This window comes from Pleurodeles waltl, unplaced genomic scaffold (assembly GCF_031143425.1).
Source record: "Pleurodeles waltl isolate 20211129_DDA unplaced genomic scaffold, aPleWal1.hap1.20221129 scaffold_69, whole genome shotgun sequence".
NCBI lineage: Eukaryota > Metazoa > Chordata > Amphibia > Caudata > Salamandridae > Pleurodeles > Pleurodeles waltl.
Window position 1 is genome coordinate 3,198,812 of NW_027150390.1, and position 22,353 is coordinate 3,221,164.

Here is a 22,353-nt window from a genome sequence, read left to right on the forward strand (position 1 = left end):
TGCTATGCTGCAAAGTATCTGGTCAGCAATAAAAGTAACAGTAATGCCCAAGGTTATGGTCAATCACATAATAAATTAAGACACCAACATTCAGTCAATAGTCTCGTCTGCTTGAGGAAGAACTGCGACAGAGCATTTGATGTTGTGGCCTCTAAATTATTCAAATAACCTCTCACCTCTCAACCCCAGATACCATTCTGGCCTTTGAAAGAGCCTGAAGACACTTCTCATGTAGTCTCCAAACCCTTCGCCTTTGAAATTTTGGTGCTTTTTACCTACTGATAGTGCTGTGCATGTGTCATAAACTGTAGGAAGCTGGCTCTTTATATGATATATCAACATGAGATATATTGTGTAAAGAGTCCAGAGTTTCCCTTATGAGTGGAAAGGGGCTTGCTCTAGCAATCCAGATGTGCCCTTTTAAGGGGTAGTGTGGTTGAGCAGGATTATCAGAGAGTAGTGGGAGACACCCGCAAATACGCACACAGTCTGTAAATGAGACACACAACTCGATAAGGAGATCCACACCAATTTACAAAAATAACACGTATCTTTATATATGTGCAGGCACCAGAATCATTATGATCAGGTAAGTGGGTGTTACAAGAGAAATCTTTACAGTTTTGAAAAGTGCAATTCTTGGAAACTACAATGTTATCCTATGGAGGAAAAACAAATAGGACAAACAGGTACTGTACAGCGACTTACTGGACCAGTCTCCTGGACTTAAGGTGTGTATAGGGCAAGGGTCAGGACCACAGCAACAAGTCGCACCTGGTGGCACGGGGGTGGCCAGATGCATAGGTGAAGTAAGGCGTCCGGTGCACAATGTTAGTCAATGGAGATTGTTCCAGTTGAAAAGAGGCTGCAGATTTGGACTGGGATCCAGTCAGGGTGAACCAACAGGTGGGTTCAAATGTTGAGATGCTTGGGGATATGGGGACACCTTGTGTCCTCTTCTCCGTAGGCCAGTGGCGATGGGTGTAGAGGTGTCCTAAGGCGTCGGGTTTTCTCCACCGGATCACTCGCGGTTGAGGGGACCTGCTGACAGATGCTGCAGGTGCCATTGGTGAGCCACAGGGGTCAGGTCGAAGGTGTGCTTTCTCTCTGGAGGGCCGGGGGACCACACTGGCACCGTTAGTCCACTTCAACTCATGATGGGCGGCACAGGGGCAGTGGTTATTTCAGGTGTCGGGATTTCCCTGTCCAGAGTCCTCTCAGTCTCTTGGGGTGCCTGCAGGATGCAGGAAAGCAGCTCAGCTGTTCCACAGTAGTCCCTGGGTCTTTGTTGAAGGCAGGTAGTCCTCCCAGGCTTTTGGAGGCACAACAGTAGCAGGACAAGTTGACTTTGGCACAGTTCAGCGGGAGCAGCAGACAAGGAGGCAGGCTGGGTCCAAATCAGGTGCTTCTTCCTTTGCTTTTGCGTCTCTTGAGTGTCTTTCTTTGTTGGTCGGCAGGAATCAGATTTTCTGGTGCTGGAGGCTCCCCTAAATACTGAATTTAGGGCTGTTTGGGGGAGTGTAGGGTAGTAGCCAAGGGGCTACCTATCTCTGGGGTCACTACATCTCCTGTGTGACCAAATCCTGTGGAAAGTGGGCATAATCCTGTCCCAGACGTCCTAAATCTGCCAACACCAAGATGGCAGGTTTCTAAATGTTGTGTCCACATCAAGAGGCGCAACTTAAGGGTGGGACTGACCTGATGGGTGGACACACCTCTCTGAATACTAAATATCACACCTGTACTGGTGCCAAATGGGCCCTGGGGTAGGGGGATCAGCATCTCTCTAAATGCCAGATCTGCATACTAAGGGTGGTGGTTTTTTTTAAGCCCCCTGCCTTAGAATGCAGATTCACATGTCATCCTGTTGGGTGGGGTGTGTAAATACCTCTCTAAGAGCAGGCTTTGTTTCTGACCGCCTGAGAGCAAAGGCTCTCACCCTCAGGGTCAGAAACGTGTCTGGTGGTGGCAGGCTGGCTAAAACTAGTCAGTCTGCACACTGGTAGTTGGTAGGTTTTCAGGGAGCTCCTCTGAGGTTCCCTCTGGGTGCATTTATTAATAAATACATCTCTGACATTAGTGAGAGTTTATTAATATGAGATGTTTGATACCAAACATCCCTATTCTCAGTGAAGCCGTCATATAGCTGGGGAACTCGTATTGACCAGTGTACAGCACTTGTACTTAAAATGGCTTCCCCGTCCACTCACTATTTCTAAGAATCGACAATGACATAGCAGGGGCAGATCTGCTCTCGCAGATATGCTCTCACGTGTAATATAATGCACCTTGCCTAAGGGCTGTAAGGCCTGCTATGGGGGGGGGAGCTTACATATCTTACATGCAGTGTTAGAGAACAGGGCACACAGGCTGTGTGCCATGTCATAGTTTCACTTTTAGAAACACCAAGACATGCAGCCTGCAATGGCAGTTTGCATGTGCTAGATGAGGGCTCCCTGATGGTGGCACAATACACGCTGCAGCCCTTAGGGACCCTGGGTACCATTTACTAGTAACCTACAGGGGGCTAAAGGTCTTGCCAAATTGAGGAATAATTGCACAGTTTTAGGGAAAGAGATCTGGCACTGGGGACCTAGTTAGCAGAACCCCAGTGCACCTTCAGTCAAAATAGTGTCAAATACTAGGCAGAAAGTAGGGGTGACCATGTCAGAAAGGGGTGTTTTCCTACATAAGCCACTACCTTTTGATAGTGATGAAAAGGGTATTGTTGTCTTCATCTAAGTGCAACATCCTCAAAGATGTGCTTTTAGAGGCCAAATTTAGAATTTGGAAGACTAGCCACGCTACAGAATGGGTGGCAGAGGCACCACCTCTGCCACTCGAACTGTGGTCTGCCAGAGCTGGCATAAGAGCTGGTGGCATTTATCCTCTGAAGCGACTCCCTTCTCCAATGAAGATGCCGCTGTTCAGAAACACCATTTATCACTTATTATACTATGGTGGACTTGTGAACAATAAGCAATTCTGTTCTGTTCTGAAGACCAGCCCACAAGCAGGTGTCCATCTTGTGGACTTTTCTTTGTCAAAACACCATGGTAGGTATAGCGATCACAGAAACTACACTGGTTAAAATGGCATGAGAGGGGCTCCGTAAACTAAAGCTAACCCTCTCAGTTTTTATTTCCAACAGTGTCAAATGCAGCTTTCCCTTTGATGGAACCAGCAATGGCTCCACTTTTACGAATGGATGGGAAAAATGTGGAGGAGGTCCCACAACTCCCACATGTCTAGCACGTCAGGGACACTTCTGTGATGTGGGTGCGTGAAATATACCACCAATATGAGTACAAACTGGTGATTTAATACTGTGCCTCAAAGTCATGATGATTACTGTGGAAGTAAATTTTATTTAGGGCCAGTTTAATGCAATACAATACAACACAATACAACGCAACACAACACAACGCAACGCAATGCAATGCAATACAATACAATACAATGCAATGCAATACAATATAGTACAATACAGGAGTGAGTCAACCCTGAAGAGAAAAGACCTCCTGTAACAACACGAAGCGCAACATACTCTACTCCATCACCTGGTGGTACGGTGAAGACCATTCCTCTGCCACACCAATGGTTGGTGTGCCCACCCATACATTAGGAACATTAGGCAGTTTGACATTTTGCAGCAATGAACTGCTGAAATGCCTGAAATCTATTTATTCTGCAATATTCATGCCAACCATTTTAATAATCTTTTTCTTGGCCTCTACAGAACAAAGGTGACAAAGAGTCCACATTTGATGATGCAAACCTGTTTCAGCTTGTGATAGACTTTTTCATTGCCGGGAGTGAGTCAGTTACCACAACTCTGATGTGGGCTCTCTTATATATGATAAAATATCCAGACATTCAAGGTGAGGCAATAACATAGCTATTTAATTGTTTTAACCCTATTTTCTGAAGTGCATGGCTGTAAATCCTAGGTCATCTGTACCTGGATAATACAACTGTGATTGTTCGTAAATTTGGGGTATGATTTACGAAGATTTTATTGTGACCTACTATTGTAGTACTTCTGTCTTCCACCTGAATTTCAGCCATTAGTAAGTCAAGAGTTGTAGTAAGCCATGAGTAAGTCAGGAGTTGTCACATCTCCTTATAGCAAAATCTCCTTGTGAAGCATTTCACAAATTAAATACACTGCACTAATGAGTAAGTAATGGTGCAGGATTCTGCAGGATATTTACATTGATCGACCTGGGCACAAAGATAGTGCCATTAAATGAAAATTACATTTTGCACTGGTTGAAATCTAAAGTGCAAGCACATGAACCGTAAACAAAAATGATAATAATACTCTTTACAGTTATTTTAGTTGGTTAATTCAACCATCCTTTCCACTGCAGTTATAAAATAATTGCAGGGTCACTAGTTTTCTTTGTGACCTAAACGTTGTGCAGGAAATTCATTTTCATCTCACTTTCAATTTTTCAATACAAATGTATCTCATCTACACGATTCACTGTATTTTCAAAGATATCACTTCTTGGGGGGGGGGGTGAGGCCGAACCCTGTATAAGATGGCCAAACCCAGAGTGGCTCCCGATCCCCACTGGCCCAATCCCACTTAAATCCTTTCACAGATCTGGCATCCGTGACCCTCCACCTTGTGATTGGTGGTTGGTAGCTCCAGCGCTACCCACGAGTCGTCTTTCAGCCTCAGCGGCCGCAACTTGCTGGGGGACTCCAGTGGGGCCTAGTGCGGCATGGGCAGCCGCGGCTTCAACTAATTGCCCTGCCCTGGTACCTCGGAGTCCTGCGCCGGCCGGCAAGCAACCTTACATCTGGGGAGAGCAAGAAACATCAGCAGGCCCGGGGCTGAGCAACTCTCCAGCTTCACAGACTTGAGATAGCGGGGCACCGGATGGCATCAGTGACGGCGGCAGACCCTCGGCCTATGTGACTCGCCCTCCAGTGGCCTGCCAAGCTGGTGTGGCCTTTGCCTTGGGTGTCTGAGGCAGGTAAGTGTGCCCAAGCTCGGACTGGCAACACCTGGGTGGGAGCAGGCCAGGCTTGCCACTGTGAGGGCCCCTAGTGAGTGAAAGGGGACCCCAGGGTTGGTACTGGGTGGCCGCAGCACAACCCTCTATCTGCAGCTCAGTGCTTCCGACACACATTAATCTGCTGTACGGGGCGATATTGAGAGGCACTACATTGGGTCCTCAGGCGCATCTTGTTGTTGTAGGTGCCCTGCGGGGACCTTGGAGCAGCGGGCACCCATTTCTCCACTTCTTCCCTGCCGCCCCTACCTGGGACTTCACACTATGTCTGCAGGGCCCCTGGCACTTGCAGACACATGAGGACGACTCCTGGACAATAGCTCCAACACAAGTTGGCCCTTGGATCTGCTGAGGCCCCTGGTGCATTGTGGAGGACCTGAAGAGTGCGATTGTGTAGATGGGTGTTTCCCACCTACCTCGCTAGGACACCTTCACTATGGGCCTGGCCTATTATATACACCAGAAACGGACTAGGGGTTCTTAGACCATTGGGGGACCCTGTGGAGCAAGTGGAGGGATGCAAGCAGCGGGAGGATGAAGATTAAACGCGTCGGACTTGGTTGAGAAGACCACACAGCATGCCTCACCGGGCCCTGTGACTGTTCTCAGACTCTGGGGAAACCTGTGGTGGAAACCCTGAGAGGCCGCAGGGAGGTATCCCATAAACAAATGCTCCCTCGCAGGCAGCAGTGAGTACCTCTGTGGAGATCTATGCCCCCCTCCTTCCCAACTGGACAAGGGTGTTCCTTGACAACAATGATTGGTAGCCGAGGTGCCCAAGTGGCCCATCAGACCAAACTGGACATGTTCTCACTTCACCATGAAGGTGCTGGTGGAACAAGAATGGAGGGTGCGCCTAGCCCGGTAGAAAAGGCTTCACAAAGAAGCAAAGGAGATTTTCTCTACAATGGACGCCGTGGGAGTAAAACTCAATGATTTTGAGGGTTGCGTGTGGAGAAACAATATACTCATAGTCGGGATATCAGAGTAGGCATGAAGCTCAGCGGTTGATCTCTTTGTTGAAGATCTTATGCTGAATGACCTCCAACCCCTTAAACTATCCAGTTACTTCTCCATCGAGCAGGTCCATAGAATTCCGACCACTATGCCCAAACCAGGTGTGCCACCCTGTACAATAATTGCTCGCATCTTCAATTTCAGGGTTCGCAATGTCATCCTGCAAACTGCATGCAGTGCCCCTGCAATCAAATGTGAGAATGTGTCCATCAGTTTCTTACCGGACTTCACACTCCCTGTCCAACGGCTGCACCGTAGCTTCCTGGAAGTGAAATGTGTCCTCCGAGACAAGGGCTTCAAGTATGCATGCTGTTTATTCCCTGAGCAGCTGTGAGTGGTGGCAGAGGGGAAGTCTAGGCACTTCACTACTCCCGAGGAGACCTGGGACTGGCTCGAAGGATAGAGGCCAGCTGGTGGGGCAAGACCCAAAAATCAGTCCAAGGACAGCACTGGAACCAGGATGCCTCAGCTTCAGGAGACAAACTGCCCGCCTGACATAAACAGTGTAAAATGACCATAGGTCTTAAACATCATAAGGCCTGATTCAGAATTTGGGGAATGGTGTTACACCGTCCCAAACATGACAGATATCCCACCCACCATATTACGATCCCCTTATATCCTATGACGCTCATAGTACGGTGGACGGAATATCCATCATGTTTGTGACGGAGTAACCCATCCGACAAATTCTAAATCGGGCCCCACAGTGTGTTTAGTAACACATCCACTTCATTTGAAAGACCCTAAACTTCAGCCAATGAGGGGGAAGCTTAAGCACTGCTACTCCCACCAGAGGCCACCATTGCTCAGATTTCTACCTCACGTTATGCGCGTCCCCTGGGAAAGCTCTGCTGTAACCTTTTAGTGAACCTGAAATTGTTTCCATTTTGGTCTGCCCTGGAATTGAACCAGGCCTTTCTTTAGCTCTTCTGTACTGTGATTTGTTTTAAGAGACAATTGTTACAATTTCTGGACCAGGGATATCTTTTATCTGTTGGGCAACTGTTACCAACTGTCACCCTGGCTGACAAGAAGAAGAGGTCTCTACTTAAAACCTGTTTATCATGTGACAGCAGGAAAATGTACGTTGACACTCTCAGTGTATTTACTGTCGTTATCCTAAGCATAAGACAGCAGACTGCAAGATTTGTAAGTCGTTTTCCTCAAAGACTCTTAAAGACAGAGAAATGAGGTTGGCATTATTTCTAACAATTAAGGAGAATGTTCTTCCTTCTAAAGCAGATGCCCCGTCTTCAGTGGAAGATTTTGTGAGAAGTGACCCCCCCAGCACCTCGACAAAGGCAGTGCATAAGAGGAAACTTTTACAGTTTCCTGAATATGATTTATTAGGATTTGCGCTTGCAGCCACTCCCTCTTCTGGTAAATCAGAGACTAGGCGCCTCAGAGACTCACTGGTGCCAAATAAGGAAACATCCTCAAGGAAAGCTTTGTCAACATTAAGACAGTCTAAGTCGAAGACATTGACCCCATCATTGACAACAACGTTTCTGTCGACAGTGGCACCGTCGACAACAACACAGTTGATGGCAGTGCCATCGACGTCAAGGCCACCTTCTGCATCGAGTATGCCGTCGATGTCAAGGAGACTGTCGACGTATGTCACATCGTCGTCAGTGTCATTCACCCCATCATCAACGACGACCATACTGTCGCTGGTGACCATACCTGTACCAACGATGTTCATGCCATCGCAGTCGAGGTCCATGAATGTTAATGTCCTTGCCATCGACATTGATGATCATGCTGTTGATGTCAAAACCTATTCTGTCGACGGCGAGAACCAATTCAGCGACAGCACCATCATTTGGAGCCATGAAGTCAATGAAAGACTTGGGTGGAGATGTTTTTTCACCCTTAAGAGTCACAGTTGAGCTTCCAATACAATTATTGCAGTCGGACCATGGGGAAGAGGCCAGTGGTGATGCCTCACTTACTGCTTATAGTCCAACACAATTGGATGTCAGATATATCCCAGATTTTGAAGAAGACAAAATGCATGATGAAGAGTCCTACAGTGGATATGTTTTTCAGCTGGAGTACAAGTCTGGAAGCACTCGAATGGACTAAATACAGGATCCACCTATATACTACAGAGAGCTGGATGTGGTCCAAGTGCCAGTGTCCTTCTTATCGACATTACAGCAGATGCTAAGTATATTTACAAAGTATGTGCCAACTAATAATCCAGTTATAGGTTTGCCTGCTGCTCCCATCCTTCTGCTGCCTCAACCTGCTCCTTTGACAATTTTGCCTCCTAAGCAGCCATGGCCGCTACCTCCTCCTCCAATGCCAAGGGGACCAGTCTAGGGAGGATGGTGTTTATTCTGATGGCTTTTCCGGTTCTGATGTAGAAGGAGAGGAAGGTGAACTACTACCAGATGGTGATGGAAGGGATGATGATGGGTGTAATGTTATTGTCCCAAGTGGACACAATGGTCCTGTTCCACAAGATGTTATGGATGACATGTCAAAGTTTCATTAATTAATTGAAAGAGCTGCCATGAAATTTAACCTACCAGTGGCATCTGTGGATTAACCTTGTTTTCTTTATGACTTTAAAGGGCAGCCACGAAAATATGTCAAATTGGCAACTTTTCTGGGGTATTTCTGGTTGGAAGGTGTGAAACTAATGATGACTCATCCTACTGTTCCAGTTGTAATACCTCATCTGGAAAAGAAATACAGGGCTCTGGATTTAGCTCCGGCCTGCCTCACTGGTCATCCTAGACTGTAATTGCTTCTGCAGTTTAGTGGATAACCAAGACCCCAATAATGCAGTCATCTACTTCACCAGACAAGATTAACAGATGAATTGGCAACCTGGGCCGAAGACTTTCCTCTATGGCATCAACCTCCATAAGGACAGCTAATGCCCTGGCGATTGCAGGTTGTCATGATCACCAGATGTGGCACGACATCGCTCTTCAACCGGACCTAATTCCTGAGGGCAAGAGAGGAATGGAGAAAGCTATACTAAATGAAGAGGAACTGATCACTTCCTTCATATTTGATGCAGCAATGGATGCTTCAACACAGGCTTCCACCATTTGGCAGAAGGGGCTGTGCTAAGGAGGCAAGACTAGTTAAAAATCTACAGCCTTAATCCAAGGCCTTAAACAGGCCTTTTGATGGTCAAACTGTTTTTGGGAAACGTGTGTAAGGCTTTGAAAGGCTTTAAGACTGACACAAATACTGCAAAGGCATTGGGGCTATTGCAGTATTGCAGATTTTTAGTTTCTAATTTTCGTGGCTTATGAAGGTCACATAATTTGAGAGCAGGACACAATCACTAAAGAGGTAAAAGACGAACGTATGATCCTCAGAGGCAGTCAGCTTATGATGAAGAATACTCCTTCAATTGGAACCAAAGACAAGTTAGAGGGGAGATCTTCAAGAAGGAAAAGTGGATCCTCACAAGCATAAAACAATGACACTCAGAAAAGAGATTGACTCCCAGATTGTCTGCCATTTTCTCTCTGCTTCTCAAAAGTTGGGGGGTGAAAACATTCTCTTTATCTGTCTACATGGAACAACATAACATCGGACAAATGGGTGAGACAAATTGTCCAGTTATGCCATTCATTGGAGTTCATCCAGAGACACCTGTTTGTCCACCAAGAAAGGCGCTGTGACGGGGTGTCCCCGTCACAGAACGCTCCCGATGACGTATCGGACAGTGCCGATACGTCATTTCCGCGTCTCCCCGTTGCCGGGGAAATGCGACGAGAGCGAGGCAGGCAGCCTCGCGTTGCCGGGGAAACCATTATGGTTTCCTGGCACGGCGAGGAGGATAAAGAGGACGCGCCGCACCGAGAAGGAGAGCCCGTCGAGGAAGAGGAGAGGAGGAGTAACGACGAACTCACCGGCGAACAGGAGGCCCCGAGAGTACTATCGCCTGGGACGGAAGGACGAGGAAAACCTGGGGAACCCGAAGAGACCGAGCAAATAAACCCTGAGAGGAGGGTACAGCCGGAGGACTGCTACAACGCCAGCCACGACCCTGGAGGGTCGTGGCTAACCAAGGTACGGTCCTTGTGGACACAAAAGAGGGGCATAACTAAGAAAGGGACTGGGGAGGGGATATAGAGGAGGGGGAGGGAGACAAGGGGAATTAAGAAGGGGCACAGCAACCAGCACCTGTGTGGCACCTTTACAACACCCCTATTAGGTTTTGTTTTGTGTGGACACATTTACTCCCCCACTTCCTCACGACCACCAACCCCCTCCTTGTGTTTTACCCTTCTTCCCCAGTCCATGCTAGGAAAAGAGGACAACCCTATTATAGGACCCTATACTTACCCGGCATTTTGTCCTTCTATTTCCGGTACCATCCTGGATTCCCCTGAGAGGGCACGCCTTCACGTAACCTGAAAGAGAAGAAAACAATTAGAAGACAACACAAATCCGGGAAAGGAAAAAGCAGGCGACCAAGCTCACAAGTGCGGGAAGAACAACAACCTCCATCATAATCCTTTATTACTATCAATTATTCAGAATAAAACCACTTATATAATCAACTTCATACCGCTCCGTTGCCTTTATACTGTTCGAACTGTCACAGGCGCATTATCTGAAGGAGCTGCAAATAGAAATTCTCCTGTTTCTCGTTAAAGGAGCCATGGAGAATGAACTCAAGTCACAAAGGAATCAAGGCTTTTATACCAGGTTGTTCCTAATCAAAAATAAAACAGGTCAATAAGGACCAATTCTAGATATAGGAGAGCTGAAAATGTTTGTAAGGAAACAGTCGTTTTGGATGCTTACTGTATGAGAAATCCTGCTGATGATGCAGGAAGCAGATTTCTTGACCTCCCTGGAACTTCGGGATGCTTACATCCACATACTCATTCATCAAAGACACAGAAAGTATCTTTGTTTTTCAGTAGCAGGTTAGCACTATCTATTCAAGGCGCTCTCTTTTGGACTCAAATCTGCCCGAGAATATTCACCAAGTGTCTCACACCATTTGCCACCTTTCTCAGGGGAGAAGGTCACCAGGTGTTCCCATATCCTGATGACTGGTTAGTTTAAAACGCCACACAGGGAAATAGCGACAGCTTACACAAATGTTTTCATCAGTCTCTTCCATAGTTCATGTCTCATTTTGAACAGGGAGGAGTCAATGTTAGATCCCCAAACAAAGATCCAATTTCTGGGAGCAGTAATCATCACTCACTTGGAGAAAGCCTTCCCACCAGCAGAAAGGATGAAAAAGTTACATGTTATCAAAGCATTTTGCAGGAAAGCAATCAATTACAGTGAGACAATACAAACCAATGTTAGGCCTGATGGCATCATACCCAGGCCTCATTCCATTTTGCAGACTTCATATGAGACCCGTTCAGCAAGAGTTGGATTTGCAATGGGAGCGAGTAGAAGGCTTATGGGAACATACGATCTATGTCGCAGGGCACTTGAAATAAGCTCTAATGTGGTGGAGGATTCTGGAAAACCTAAACGCAGGTATTTCTTTCCTACTAATAACAGAAAGGTTTTTACTCACCACAGATGCATCCATGGACGCATAGTGAGCTCATCTCCAAGTGCTTTCACCTAGAGGTCTTCGGTCGGATGCAGAAAAGAAGCTACGCTTCAATGTGTTAGAGCTCTGTGCCATATGGTTAGGCTTACAGGCGTTCCTCACCAGGTTGACAGGTCAAACAGTCCTGATCAGAACAGACAACAAAACATCCATGTTCTTCATTGCCAAGCAAGGAGGAACACGGTCCAGTATTCTTTCAGAAGAAGCACACCTGCTGTGGGTTGGCCCGTTTCTCACAGGATAGACACTGCTGTGGAACATCTTCCAGACTGCCAGAATGATTAGGAGGATGCGCTCAGCGTGAAAATTACCGATTGCCATCAGTGGAAATTAGAACAGGAGCAGGTGGATTGCATCTTCAGTCAGTGGGGTCACCCCACAATCAATCTGTTTACCACTCTAAATAACAGGAAATGCCTGTGCTTTGTAAGCAGTTTCTGGCACCCATAGACAATGAGCAATGCTCCTTCTATCATTTGGTCTAATATATTTGCTCACGCCCTTCTGCCTTTTCCCCTGATCCTAAGAGTTTTGAAGAAAGTGAAGACAGACCATAGCACTCTAATTCTCATTGCAATGACATGGCCTTTCCAATGATGGTACAACACGTTGCTGCAGTTGGCAGTACATCCAGCCTTTCCGTTGAAGATGCTTCCCAGGATATTGTCTGGACATCAAGGAGAGATTCTTCACCATTATCTCAAGCTGCTGAATCTGAGAGCATGGTACCTGACCACCCAGAATGTGGCCCTCTGGATCCCTCATAAGAGTGCAAACTGATTCTGCTATAGGTTTGTGCTCCAGCTACCAATAAGGCTCACAATGCCAAGTGGAAATGTTTCTTTCTCTGTGCAAGAATACCGGTCATCATCCACTTGAAATAAATCCTTCTTTGATCTTGCCATCTCTGTTAAGTTTGGCCAAAAGTGGTCTCAAATATTCTTCAGTCAGAGTCGATCTGGCTGCAATCTCCAGATTTTATAGGCCTGACAGTTCAACAACTACTTTGTTTTCCAAAGGATCAGTAAGCATTTTATGTAAGGTCTCTTCAGAGATTTCCACCTCTTTGGCCTCCTCCAGTCCCATGGGAGCGTAATACAGTCCTCAGTCAGCTGACGTTACCTCCTTTTGACCCGATACATACAGCAGACTTAAAATTTGTTTCATGGAAGACAGCATTACTCTTGGCTCCAACATCTGCTAAGAGAGTGGGCGAGATTCAGGTATTCACCATTAGAGAACCCTTTCTCAGGTTCACTACGGATAACGTGATGTTCAGAACCACTCCTAAGTTAATTCCTAAGGTGGTTACTGACCTCCATCTGAATGAGCTTGTCATTCATAGATTTTCCTTTCCTAGTCTGTCCTCACCAGCAGAAAGATCTTTGCATTCTTTGGACTTCCATAGATGTCTCAAATTTTATCTAGAGAGAACTAAGGCAATGCGCACATCAGGGCAGCCGTTTGTTTAGTTAGCTCATCCATAAAAAGGTCAAGCTCTGTTCAAACAAGGTGTAGCCCATCGGCTCTCAGCCACATAGCTTTCCGTCATGCCAAAGCCAATTGTCCTCTTCATGGGAGAGTGAGGGCACATTCCACCAGGGGCATCGCTTCAACTGAGGCACTCTATGCTGAGATGCTCTTGAAGGAATTCTGCTGTGCAGCCACCTCGAGCTGCAGGCACATGTTTATGAACCACTGCTGCCTAGATGTGGATGCAGAAGCTAACACAGCAGTGGGACAGGCAGTCCTAAGAAGCTGTTTCCTTAAACCTGCTTCCCGCTTTCTTTTATACTATAGTATGTACTGCATGCTATTCTGAATCAAGCATGTGAATATATAAACGATCCATTGTTGGAGAAGAAATTAATTACTTACATGTAACTCCAGTTCTCCAACATTGATATCTTTAATATAGTCTCATGCGACTCTCCCTCCTCCACGGTCAGAGGCTCATCACTTTGGTTATCTTACTTATGCTTTGAAATCTGATCTAGGGTGCCCTCTAGAGGGAGGAGGAGTGCTTAGGCTTCCATCTCAATGGCTGGAGTTTGGCTTCTTTCAAATAAGGTGGATGAATGCCTATGGCAGTTTTACACTGTTTATTGTATGATGTATTTATTTTTCACTGTATACTGCTATTTTGATGTCCCGGGGATTCCCAGACAGGGAATATTTCAAGCAAGTAAATATGTAAACGATACCAATATTAGAGAACTAGAGCTACAGGTAAGTAACCAATTTCTTGTCCCCTTTCTGTAAGCACATTCAATTGAGTTTCATTATGCTCCCTGGTTATATGGCAACAAACACCGCATATTGTAGATTCTATGTGATATCTTTCTTTGTAACTGATTACGTTCAATTATTATCCAATCCTAAGGTCTTATTTCCTGCTATTTTATAATTTTCAAAAAAGGTGTGTGTCAATATGTTCTGTCAATAATTGTTGTTATATGTTTTCCCTTTCATATTCTATTTGCTGTAAATATTTTGTTTGGAATAGTTGCTAACAAAACTTGACCTTCATGATGTAAGGTATAAATTAGAGAAAATCTGCTGATTCAAAAGATTCATTCATGCCTCCTGGAGACATGCTATATAGTCTATTGACCCTTCAAATTTCTTTTAGGTGAAGTGATCTTTCCGGATTACTTCCTATTTTCAATGACTTTGTGGTACCAATTATTTGTAGTCTAATCAAGTCTATAGTGTGTAGCCAATATTTATCTAAATCAAAAAAGACTAAAACAACAAAAAATCCAACATTCACAAAAAGAGATATCACATTTTAAAGTAAAAAGAGTCTTAATCCATAAGCATCAATTAATGCATTGTTTTAGCACAAAGTACCTGGTGGGTGTCAAAAATAAAACCGCAGGGGTGAAGGTGCGTTAGAAAAGCATGCGATGCATTGATTCCTTTCTTGCAAGTGAGGCTGTGCGTTGATTCTTTCCCTGCCGGGTTAGCGATGCGTCAATTCTTTCCTTGCAGACAAGGGATGCATTGATTTCGGGACAAGCAGCCTCGGGTCCGTGCGGTTATGTTGAAGATTTTAACGCCCAGGGACGATGTATGGAAAATCCAGATGCACCATGCCGGGCTGGCGATGTGTTGATTTCTGCAGCCGCGAGGCAAGAACTGCAGTGATTTTATAGCTGCGAGTTGGGTGCTGCTTCGATTTTTCTGCCGCTCTGCTCCAGTGCATGAATTTTCACTCAGGTTCTGCCAGCTTCTCCTTCCAGGGGCCTAGTGACTGGATGTGACACTACTGGCAAGTCAAGGGTCTCAGCAAGAAAGCCCAGGTGCTGGCAGGTGAAGACTTTGATGTCCCTGAGACTTCTTAACAGGAGGCAAGCACAGTTCAAGCACTTGGAGAAACTTCACAAGCAGGTTACACAGCAAAGTCCAGTCTTTGTCCTCTCCAAGGCAGAAGCAGCAACTGCAGCCAACCCAACAAAGCACACACAGCAAAGGGGCAGTACTCCTCCTTACAGCTCTCCATCTCTTCTCATTGGCAGAGGAACCTGTTGATCCAGAAGTGTTCTAATGTTGTGGGGTCAGCAGTCCAATACTCATTTCTGCCTTTGAAGTAGGCAAACTTCAAAGGAAAGTCTTCGTATCGCACACCACCCTGCCTCTTCCTTGCCCTGCCCCAGCCACACTCTAGGGGGTTGGAGACTGTATTGTGCGAGGTCAGGCACAGCCTTTTCAAGTGCAGGTGTCAGCTCCGCCCTTCCACTTTAGCCCACGAAGACCAATCAGGAAATGCAGGACACACCTCAGCTCCATTTCTGTCACTGTCGAGAGTGAATTCACAAACAGCCCAACTGTCAGTTGGACTCAGACGTGGATTCAGCAGCCAAGCAGAGGCACAGAATACATAAGCAAGAAAATGCCCACTTTCTAAAAGTGGCATTTTCAAACTTACAATCTAAAAAACAACTTTATCAAAAGGTGTATTTTAAAATTGTGAGTTCAAAGACCCCAAACTCCACATTTCTATCTGCTCTCTCTGGGAAATGACACTTAACAGGTATTTAAAGACAATCCCCAAGTTAACCTAAGGGAGAGATAGGCCTTGCAGTAGTAAAAACCGAATTTGGCAGTATGTCACTATACACTAGTATATGTCCTACCTTTTAAATACACTGCACCTTGCCAATGGGGCTACCTAGGGCCTACCTTAGGGGTGCCTTACATGGACTAAAAGGGAGAAGATTTGGGCCTGGTAAGTGTGTGCACTTGCCAGGTTGACATGGCAGTTTAAAACTGCACACACAGACATGGCAAAGGCATGTCTGAGACATTTTTACAGGGCTACTCAGGTGGGTGGCACAATCAGTCCTGCAGGCCCACTAGAAGCTCTTGGTTTAAAGACCCTGGGTGCACATGGTGCACTATACTAGGGACTTACTGGTAAATCAAACATGTCAATCATGGATAACCAATCATAAGCACAATTTACACAGGGAGCACTTGCACTTTAGCACTGGTCAGCAGTGGTAAAGTGCCCAGAGTACCAAAAAACAGCAAAAACGATATCTGGCACATTCAGAAAAATTCAGGAAGCAGAGGCAAAAAGACACGAGAAACCACACCAAGGATGCCAGGTCTAAGAGCGGGTCTCTTCCTTAAGTGCCATGGATGTAAAGTTTCAGTATGATCCCACTCTTCGTACAATAGCTTTTATCTAATATGATTAGCATGTTGCTCCTACTCTTTGTTTTACCCATTGAGTTTTACCAGAGTGTGTTGTACAAGGATGGCTCTGCCCAACCTGCTGGGAAATGAAATGCAAGTACTTTGCAGCTTATGCAGCGATGCAAGGTGTAGTGAAAGACTGTGAGTTGCATCCGCAAAGCTTCACAATAGAATATTAGGTGACAGCACAGCAGAACGCGCAGAACTTCACCCCTGTTACTAGCAGTACAGAAGACTGCATCGTCAGTTGCCATAATAACAGTGTGTGACTCATCCTTCTGTGTGCAAGGTTATAATGTTGACATGGAACATTGACGTTTTGAATGGATTCAAGGATTCAAAGGGGAAACTCATTAAGAATAAACAGCTTTCTGGTAAGATAGCCATCTTACAAGAAAAGCTGGCATTGGTACATGTGAGGCACACTTGGACCATCAGCATGATGGTGTGTACTGTGCAGAACTGTGCAGCCAGTGAGAGAGGCTGCAAATCAGACTGTTCGAGTAGTAGTTTTAATCCTATCTCAGACGCAACCCAGGTAACTTAACATCGATAACCATAACTGAACAAGGTGGGCAGCCTCTTGCAAGCTTTCCCCCCAAAATACTCCTACATGTTTATTTCAGACAATGTTCCTGTAATTACTCTTCAGCGAGTAGGAGACAGGATAATACCTAACAATCTTTCTCACATAGATTTAACTAGGGAAGCCCATGAGGACCTACCATTTGCTAGTGCAGAGGTTAATGCAACCGTAGCAATGCTACAGCAATGCTACGGGTGGCCTAGTTTATACAAACAGACTAGGGATTATGTTAGGCAATATGACATTTGCCAACAGGCTAAGCCTTGCCATGTCAAACGATGCTTGCCTGCGCCTTTACAGTCTGTAGTATCCCCTTCCGTGTGATTTATTTGGGCCATATCGGTCCAATCCACTCTGTCACCTGATACCGATACATATTGATTGCAGTAGATACATGTTCTTGATTGCTATGGGTATAGCCACAGAAAAATGCATGTGCTTTAGCAGTAGTAATAGATTTGCAATGTCTGGTGGCAATTGGGGCAGTTTCATTCAGATAACACTACTGTGTTTGCCTCCAAGACTTACAGGGATTTAGTACAGATGCTGATAGGGAGTTTGTCTACAGCTCAGCAACCCATTTAGAACCAAGTCTAACTGCGCTGTTGAAAGAGCTAAGTTCAGATCTTAGTTGGCACCATAACCTGTATCGGTTTGAGAGAGCATTGAATAACTTTCCTAGACGAGTATTGGGATGGCCTACTCCATATGAGGTTCTCTTCAGGAATCCTATATATGTGCCTGGCTTAGATAATCCTGGGAAGGTGGTGGATGAAGATAAATTTGACTTTTAGAAGTGTTTCAATGTTTTACAGAGTATCCAAGAAGTCGGAAGCAAGCTGTTCAATGTGAACCACTGTAGGGCCACCACCAGAGAAGGTAGAGTTATCACTGTTTTTAATAAGTGGGTTCCCAAACCTAGGGACCTAGTCCAGGGTAAAATCCACAACAAATAAGCCTTTAACCATTCCTACAGACCAGCTGTGGCTGTCTTTTGGGTAAAAGGCAATAGAAATGTTATTCTGTGTTCTTTGTCTGCCTCGAGGAGAAACAGACAGTTCGCCAACATTGGATATTTTATATATTCACATGCTTGAATCATTCTCTGTCGTCACACTGGGAATCCCCGGTACCCTAACATAGCAGTATACAGTGTAAAATATACAGGATACTATGTACAATTTAAAAAGGCCATAGGCCCAAAACAGCATAGACTCTTTAGTGGCACATCCATCTCATTTGAAAGAACCCAAACTTCAGCCAATGAGGTGGAAGCTTAAGCTCTCCTTCTCACCCTAGGGGCCACCATAGCTCAGATTTCAAAGCACAAGTGTGAGAGTAAATATGATGAGCCGCTGACCGGGGAGGGAGGAGTGTCGCATATGAATAAATAAAATATACTAATGTTGGAGAATTGGAGTTACAGGTAAGTAACTGATTTCTTCTCCAACAGTGGAGCTTTTAAATATTCACATGCTTGACTGAATAGCAAGCAGTACACATTATAAAATAAAACAAAGTGGGAAGCAGGCTCACCTTCAATTCAACAGGTTTCTCAGGACTGCCCCTCCCACTGCTATGTCAACTTCTCCATTCACGTCTAGGCGTTAGCGCTTCGTGAATGTATGTCTGCTCCTCCAGGTGACTGCATGACAGATGCCCTTCAAAGGCACCCTGTAGGAAGCTTGTCTCTGTATACACTATATGAAGATGATATATGGTGTGCACAGAGTCCAGGGGTTCCCCAGAGGCTTAACAGAGGCTATAGTAGATAATATTAATGCTCTCTTTAGTGATAGCGTGGATGAGCAGTTAGGCTTATCAGAGGGTAGTGCAAAGCATTTGTTGTACACACACACACACACACACACACAGTCAATAAATGAGGCACACACTCAATGACTAACTCCAGGACAATTGTTTTTATATAGCAAAAATATATTTTGTTACTTTATTTCTAGAACCAAAAGGATCTTGTTGCAAGTAAATGCATTAGCAAGTAAGTATCAAACATTTGTATCAAACGCACTTTATTTAGATTTGGCAAAGAAAACTTTTTACAGGCAAGTAACACTTTTCACTTTACAAAGTTGACAGGTAAAAATTTGTATACAGTACTAGAGGGAGAAAAGTGTTAGTGCTGTTTTGCGGTAAGTACTGTACTTACAGTTCCAGTCTCCAGGATTTAGGATGTCCACAGGATGTTCAGGTTGATCCCAAACATACACCACCAGCAACACAGGGCCGGCCGGGTGCAGAGGTCAAAGTTGGTGTCAGATTTAAAATGGGATCCTTTGGGAGTCTGGGGGCACTCAGAAATAGATCTGCCATCAGGTAGGTACCCACGACTTCGGAGGGCAGACCAGGGGGGTTTTGGTGAGCACCAGGGGGAGGGCCACAGGTCAACACCAAACACACACCCTCAGCGGCACAGGGTGGGCGGGTGCAGGGTGCAAACACAAACCTGGGGGTCACAAAGATGCTGCAGGCTGGGTCCAGGTGGTCGGTCCTGGAAAACCACAGGCTGGTCAAGGAGGAGAGCCACCTGCTGACTGTTGCTGGACCGGTGGTCGGATTCCCCAAGTCTAGAGGACTGTGGGTGCACATTGAGGCATTGGGAATCTTTGTCCGGCTCTCTTGCAGTCAGGGGGTCCTCTGGATTTAGGCAGCAGGTGTCGTTGTGTTGGCCAGGGTGGACACAAGGTCAGAATAACCTGGGGACTTGCTCTGGACCGGGGGGCCACCTGGACATGGGCTGTAGGCATCAGGTGCAGAGTGGGGAGGACTCGTGGATCCGGACGGGCCTGGAGTCCTTGTTGGAGTTTCCAGTGGACAGGGCTGCTATCCTCAGGAGTTCTTGGTCCTCTGGTGGGCAGGCAGTCCTCTGAGGGTTTGGGTGAGAGATGGGAAGAGAGATGGGGGAGATGGGGAAAAAGATGGGGGAGATTGGGGTGATGGGTGAGATGGGGAGAGAGATGGGGGTGGTGGGGAGATGGGGAAGATGTGGGAGATGGGAGAGAGATTAGCTGTGTGTCAGGGGTGTGACAATTGTTGAAACAATGGTACATGTTTGAGAAAGAATACTGGTTCTGGGGCCTGGCCTAGTTAGCAGGATCCCTGCACACTCTCAGTCAAGTCAGCATCAATATCAGGCCAAAAGTGTGATGGTAACAATGCCAAAAGTGGCACTTTCCAACACACCCCAGTGTAAAGTGCTGCAGTTTAAGCCATGCAACCTGGTGGAATGTGCCATCACTCTTCCCTGGAGAGGGAGTTTGGGTTTGGCATGACAGAAAGCAATACATGCTGAAAGCCCACAAGATATCCCCTGTTTGGACTGGGATGGGCACATGGGGCTGGGGCTGATGGGCCTCCCTGAAGCTCCCACCCCACCTCCAAGACAACCCCACTCTTCCCTGTGAGTGCTGAGGTGACTGCTGCAATCCCTCAAGACAGAAGTGCGGAGATGGTGCATGCCAAACCTGGAAAAAACCCTTCGAGCACTGAGAGTGCTGGGCACCCACACCCACATAAGGACATGGCCCTAGCCTCTGTGACAGCTGGAGCAATGTTGCAGGCTATGCAGGATCTTCTGTCTGCCAAGCTGGATGTCATCCTCAGTGCCATCTCAGAGACCAGGCTGGATCTCGGGGGCAGAGTTATTACGGTGTCACTGGAGCTGGGGCTTCTCCAAGAATATCAAAGGAAACTGTCAGAGAGGGTAAAGACACAGAAGCAGCTGACCAGGAGCTGGAGCTGCTGGCACAGGCTCACACCCAGACTTTGGCTGTTCCTGAAAGGGTCCAGCAGCTGGAGGACAAACAAAATGAATGACTTATAGTGCCACTCCTGGCACAACAATATTAGGGTGATTGGATTCCTGGAGGGAATGGAGGTTGACGACCCCACAGGTTTTGTGGAATCTTGGCTCCCTGTGCATGTTGCACCAGTCAGTCTGTCACCATACTTTGTTGTGGAACATGCACACAGGGTACCGGAGAGGTGCCTGCCGCAGGGTGTCCCGCCTAGACCAATGGTGGCCAATATGCTTAACTTCAGAGACAAAGTTCTGCAGGCGACCAGGTGACTGGAGCACATTGCCTTTTAAAATGCTACCATCCTCTTGTTCCCTGTTTACACTCTTGTGCTTCAGCGCAGGAGAGTGTTCTTCCTTGGTGTAAAGCACAAACTGAGGGAGGCTAATCTTAAATATTCTCTCCTGTTCACAGCAAAGCAGAAAGTGCTGGTTAGCTAGAAAATCCTATTTTTGATGGCGCCCAGCAATGCATGGGATTGGGTTAAGTAGTGACGGTACACCTCTCCAGGGGAAAGCGATGCCACTATGCAGAAATCTTCTTTGGACCGCCTTCGGATGCACCGCTGTGGGAAGACGCCTCAGGGTGATGGCAGAGTGTCTGAGAGCTACCACGGTAGCGCAGTTACAGTGCAAGCAGATATCAGCGTTTACAGCAGCGAACTGATTCAGAGATAAGTGCAAAAAGAACAGATGATGGACAGAATGCTGAACAAGTCAAACATTCACCCTCAGTCACCTATCTCGGTTAAATCCATTGCTTTTGTGCTCGCCATGCCATTCCAGTTTGGACCCAGCAATATGCAAATGATTCTTGACCCTGCTCCCCATGGAAACAGTCCAGCCTGAACTTCCAGGCCAGTTCCTCCCTGGACTGGAAGCAAGCTTCCTGGGACCTGTTTCGGGTTATCACCCCTTATTAGCCAGGCTACCTTGAATCCAGTGGCACAGTGAGCATGGTAGCCATGTCTGGGCACACCCTTCCCACTTAGGGTGACAAATGCAAAAATTACAGATGATGGACGGAATGCTAAATAAATCAGAGATTCACCCCGAGTCACAGATCTGGGTTCCATAGCACGGATACAGTGATAGACCCAGAGGGACGATATGTGTTTGTGGCGGGAAGGCTGGGTGGGCTGGGGGTAGTATTAGGCAGTGTGTATATACCTATCACTATACAACCGCAGTTCTTGGCATGCATGTCATCATTGCTGACAAAGTGGTCTCCCCTGCTGTGGATTATTGGGGGGACTTTAATTCCTCTCATAGGTCCTCTCTCCCCACTTTACTTTCCCTACAGCATGGTGCAACATATTTCTTACAGTGGATCTCGCAGTGGTCAATAGTGGAAAACTGAAGGTTACTGAACCCAGGTGCCCAAGACTATTTCTTTTATTCCCCACCCCATGACCTCCTCATTTGGCTTAACCACATATTTTGCCACCCTACTATACAGCCCAACGTCACAGGGGCAGAGTACCTGTGCGAGACACTATCAGATCATAATCCGCTATTACTTCACAGTGACTGGGGAGACTTCGCCCTGCCGATGCCTACCTGGCACCTGCTGCGCTTGAAGACTCATCTTTCTGCGAAACGGTCCAAGAGACTCTAGCTGATTACATAGCTGACAGCA

General features: G+C 46.4%; 1 protein-coding gene across 1 annotated transcript in view; it reads left to right on the top strand.

The window, feature by feature from the left end:
- The window catches only part of LOC138279161 (cytochrome P450 2C14-like), a gene marked incomplete at its 3' end in the record, with an annotated part of 171,290 nt that overhangs the window by 140,336 nt on the left and 8,601 nt on the right, over positions 1–22,353 (top strand). The window contains exon 6 of the mRNA XM_069219381.1: positions 3,740–3,881. Coding sequence (XP_069075482.1) covers positions 3,740–3,881 — 142 coding nt within the window. The remainder of the gene's footprint in view (positions 1–3,739; positions 3,882–22,353) is intronic.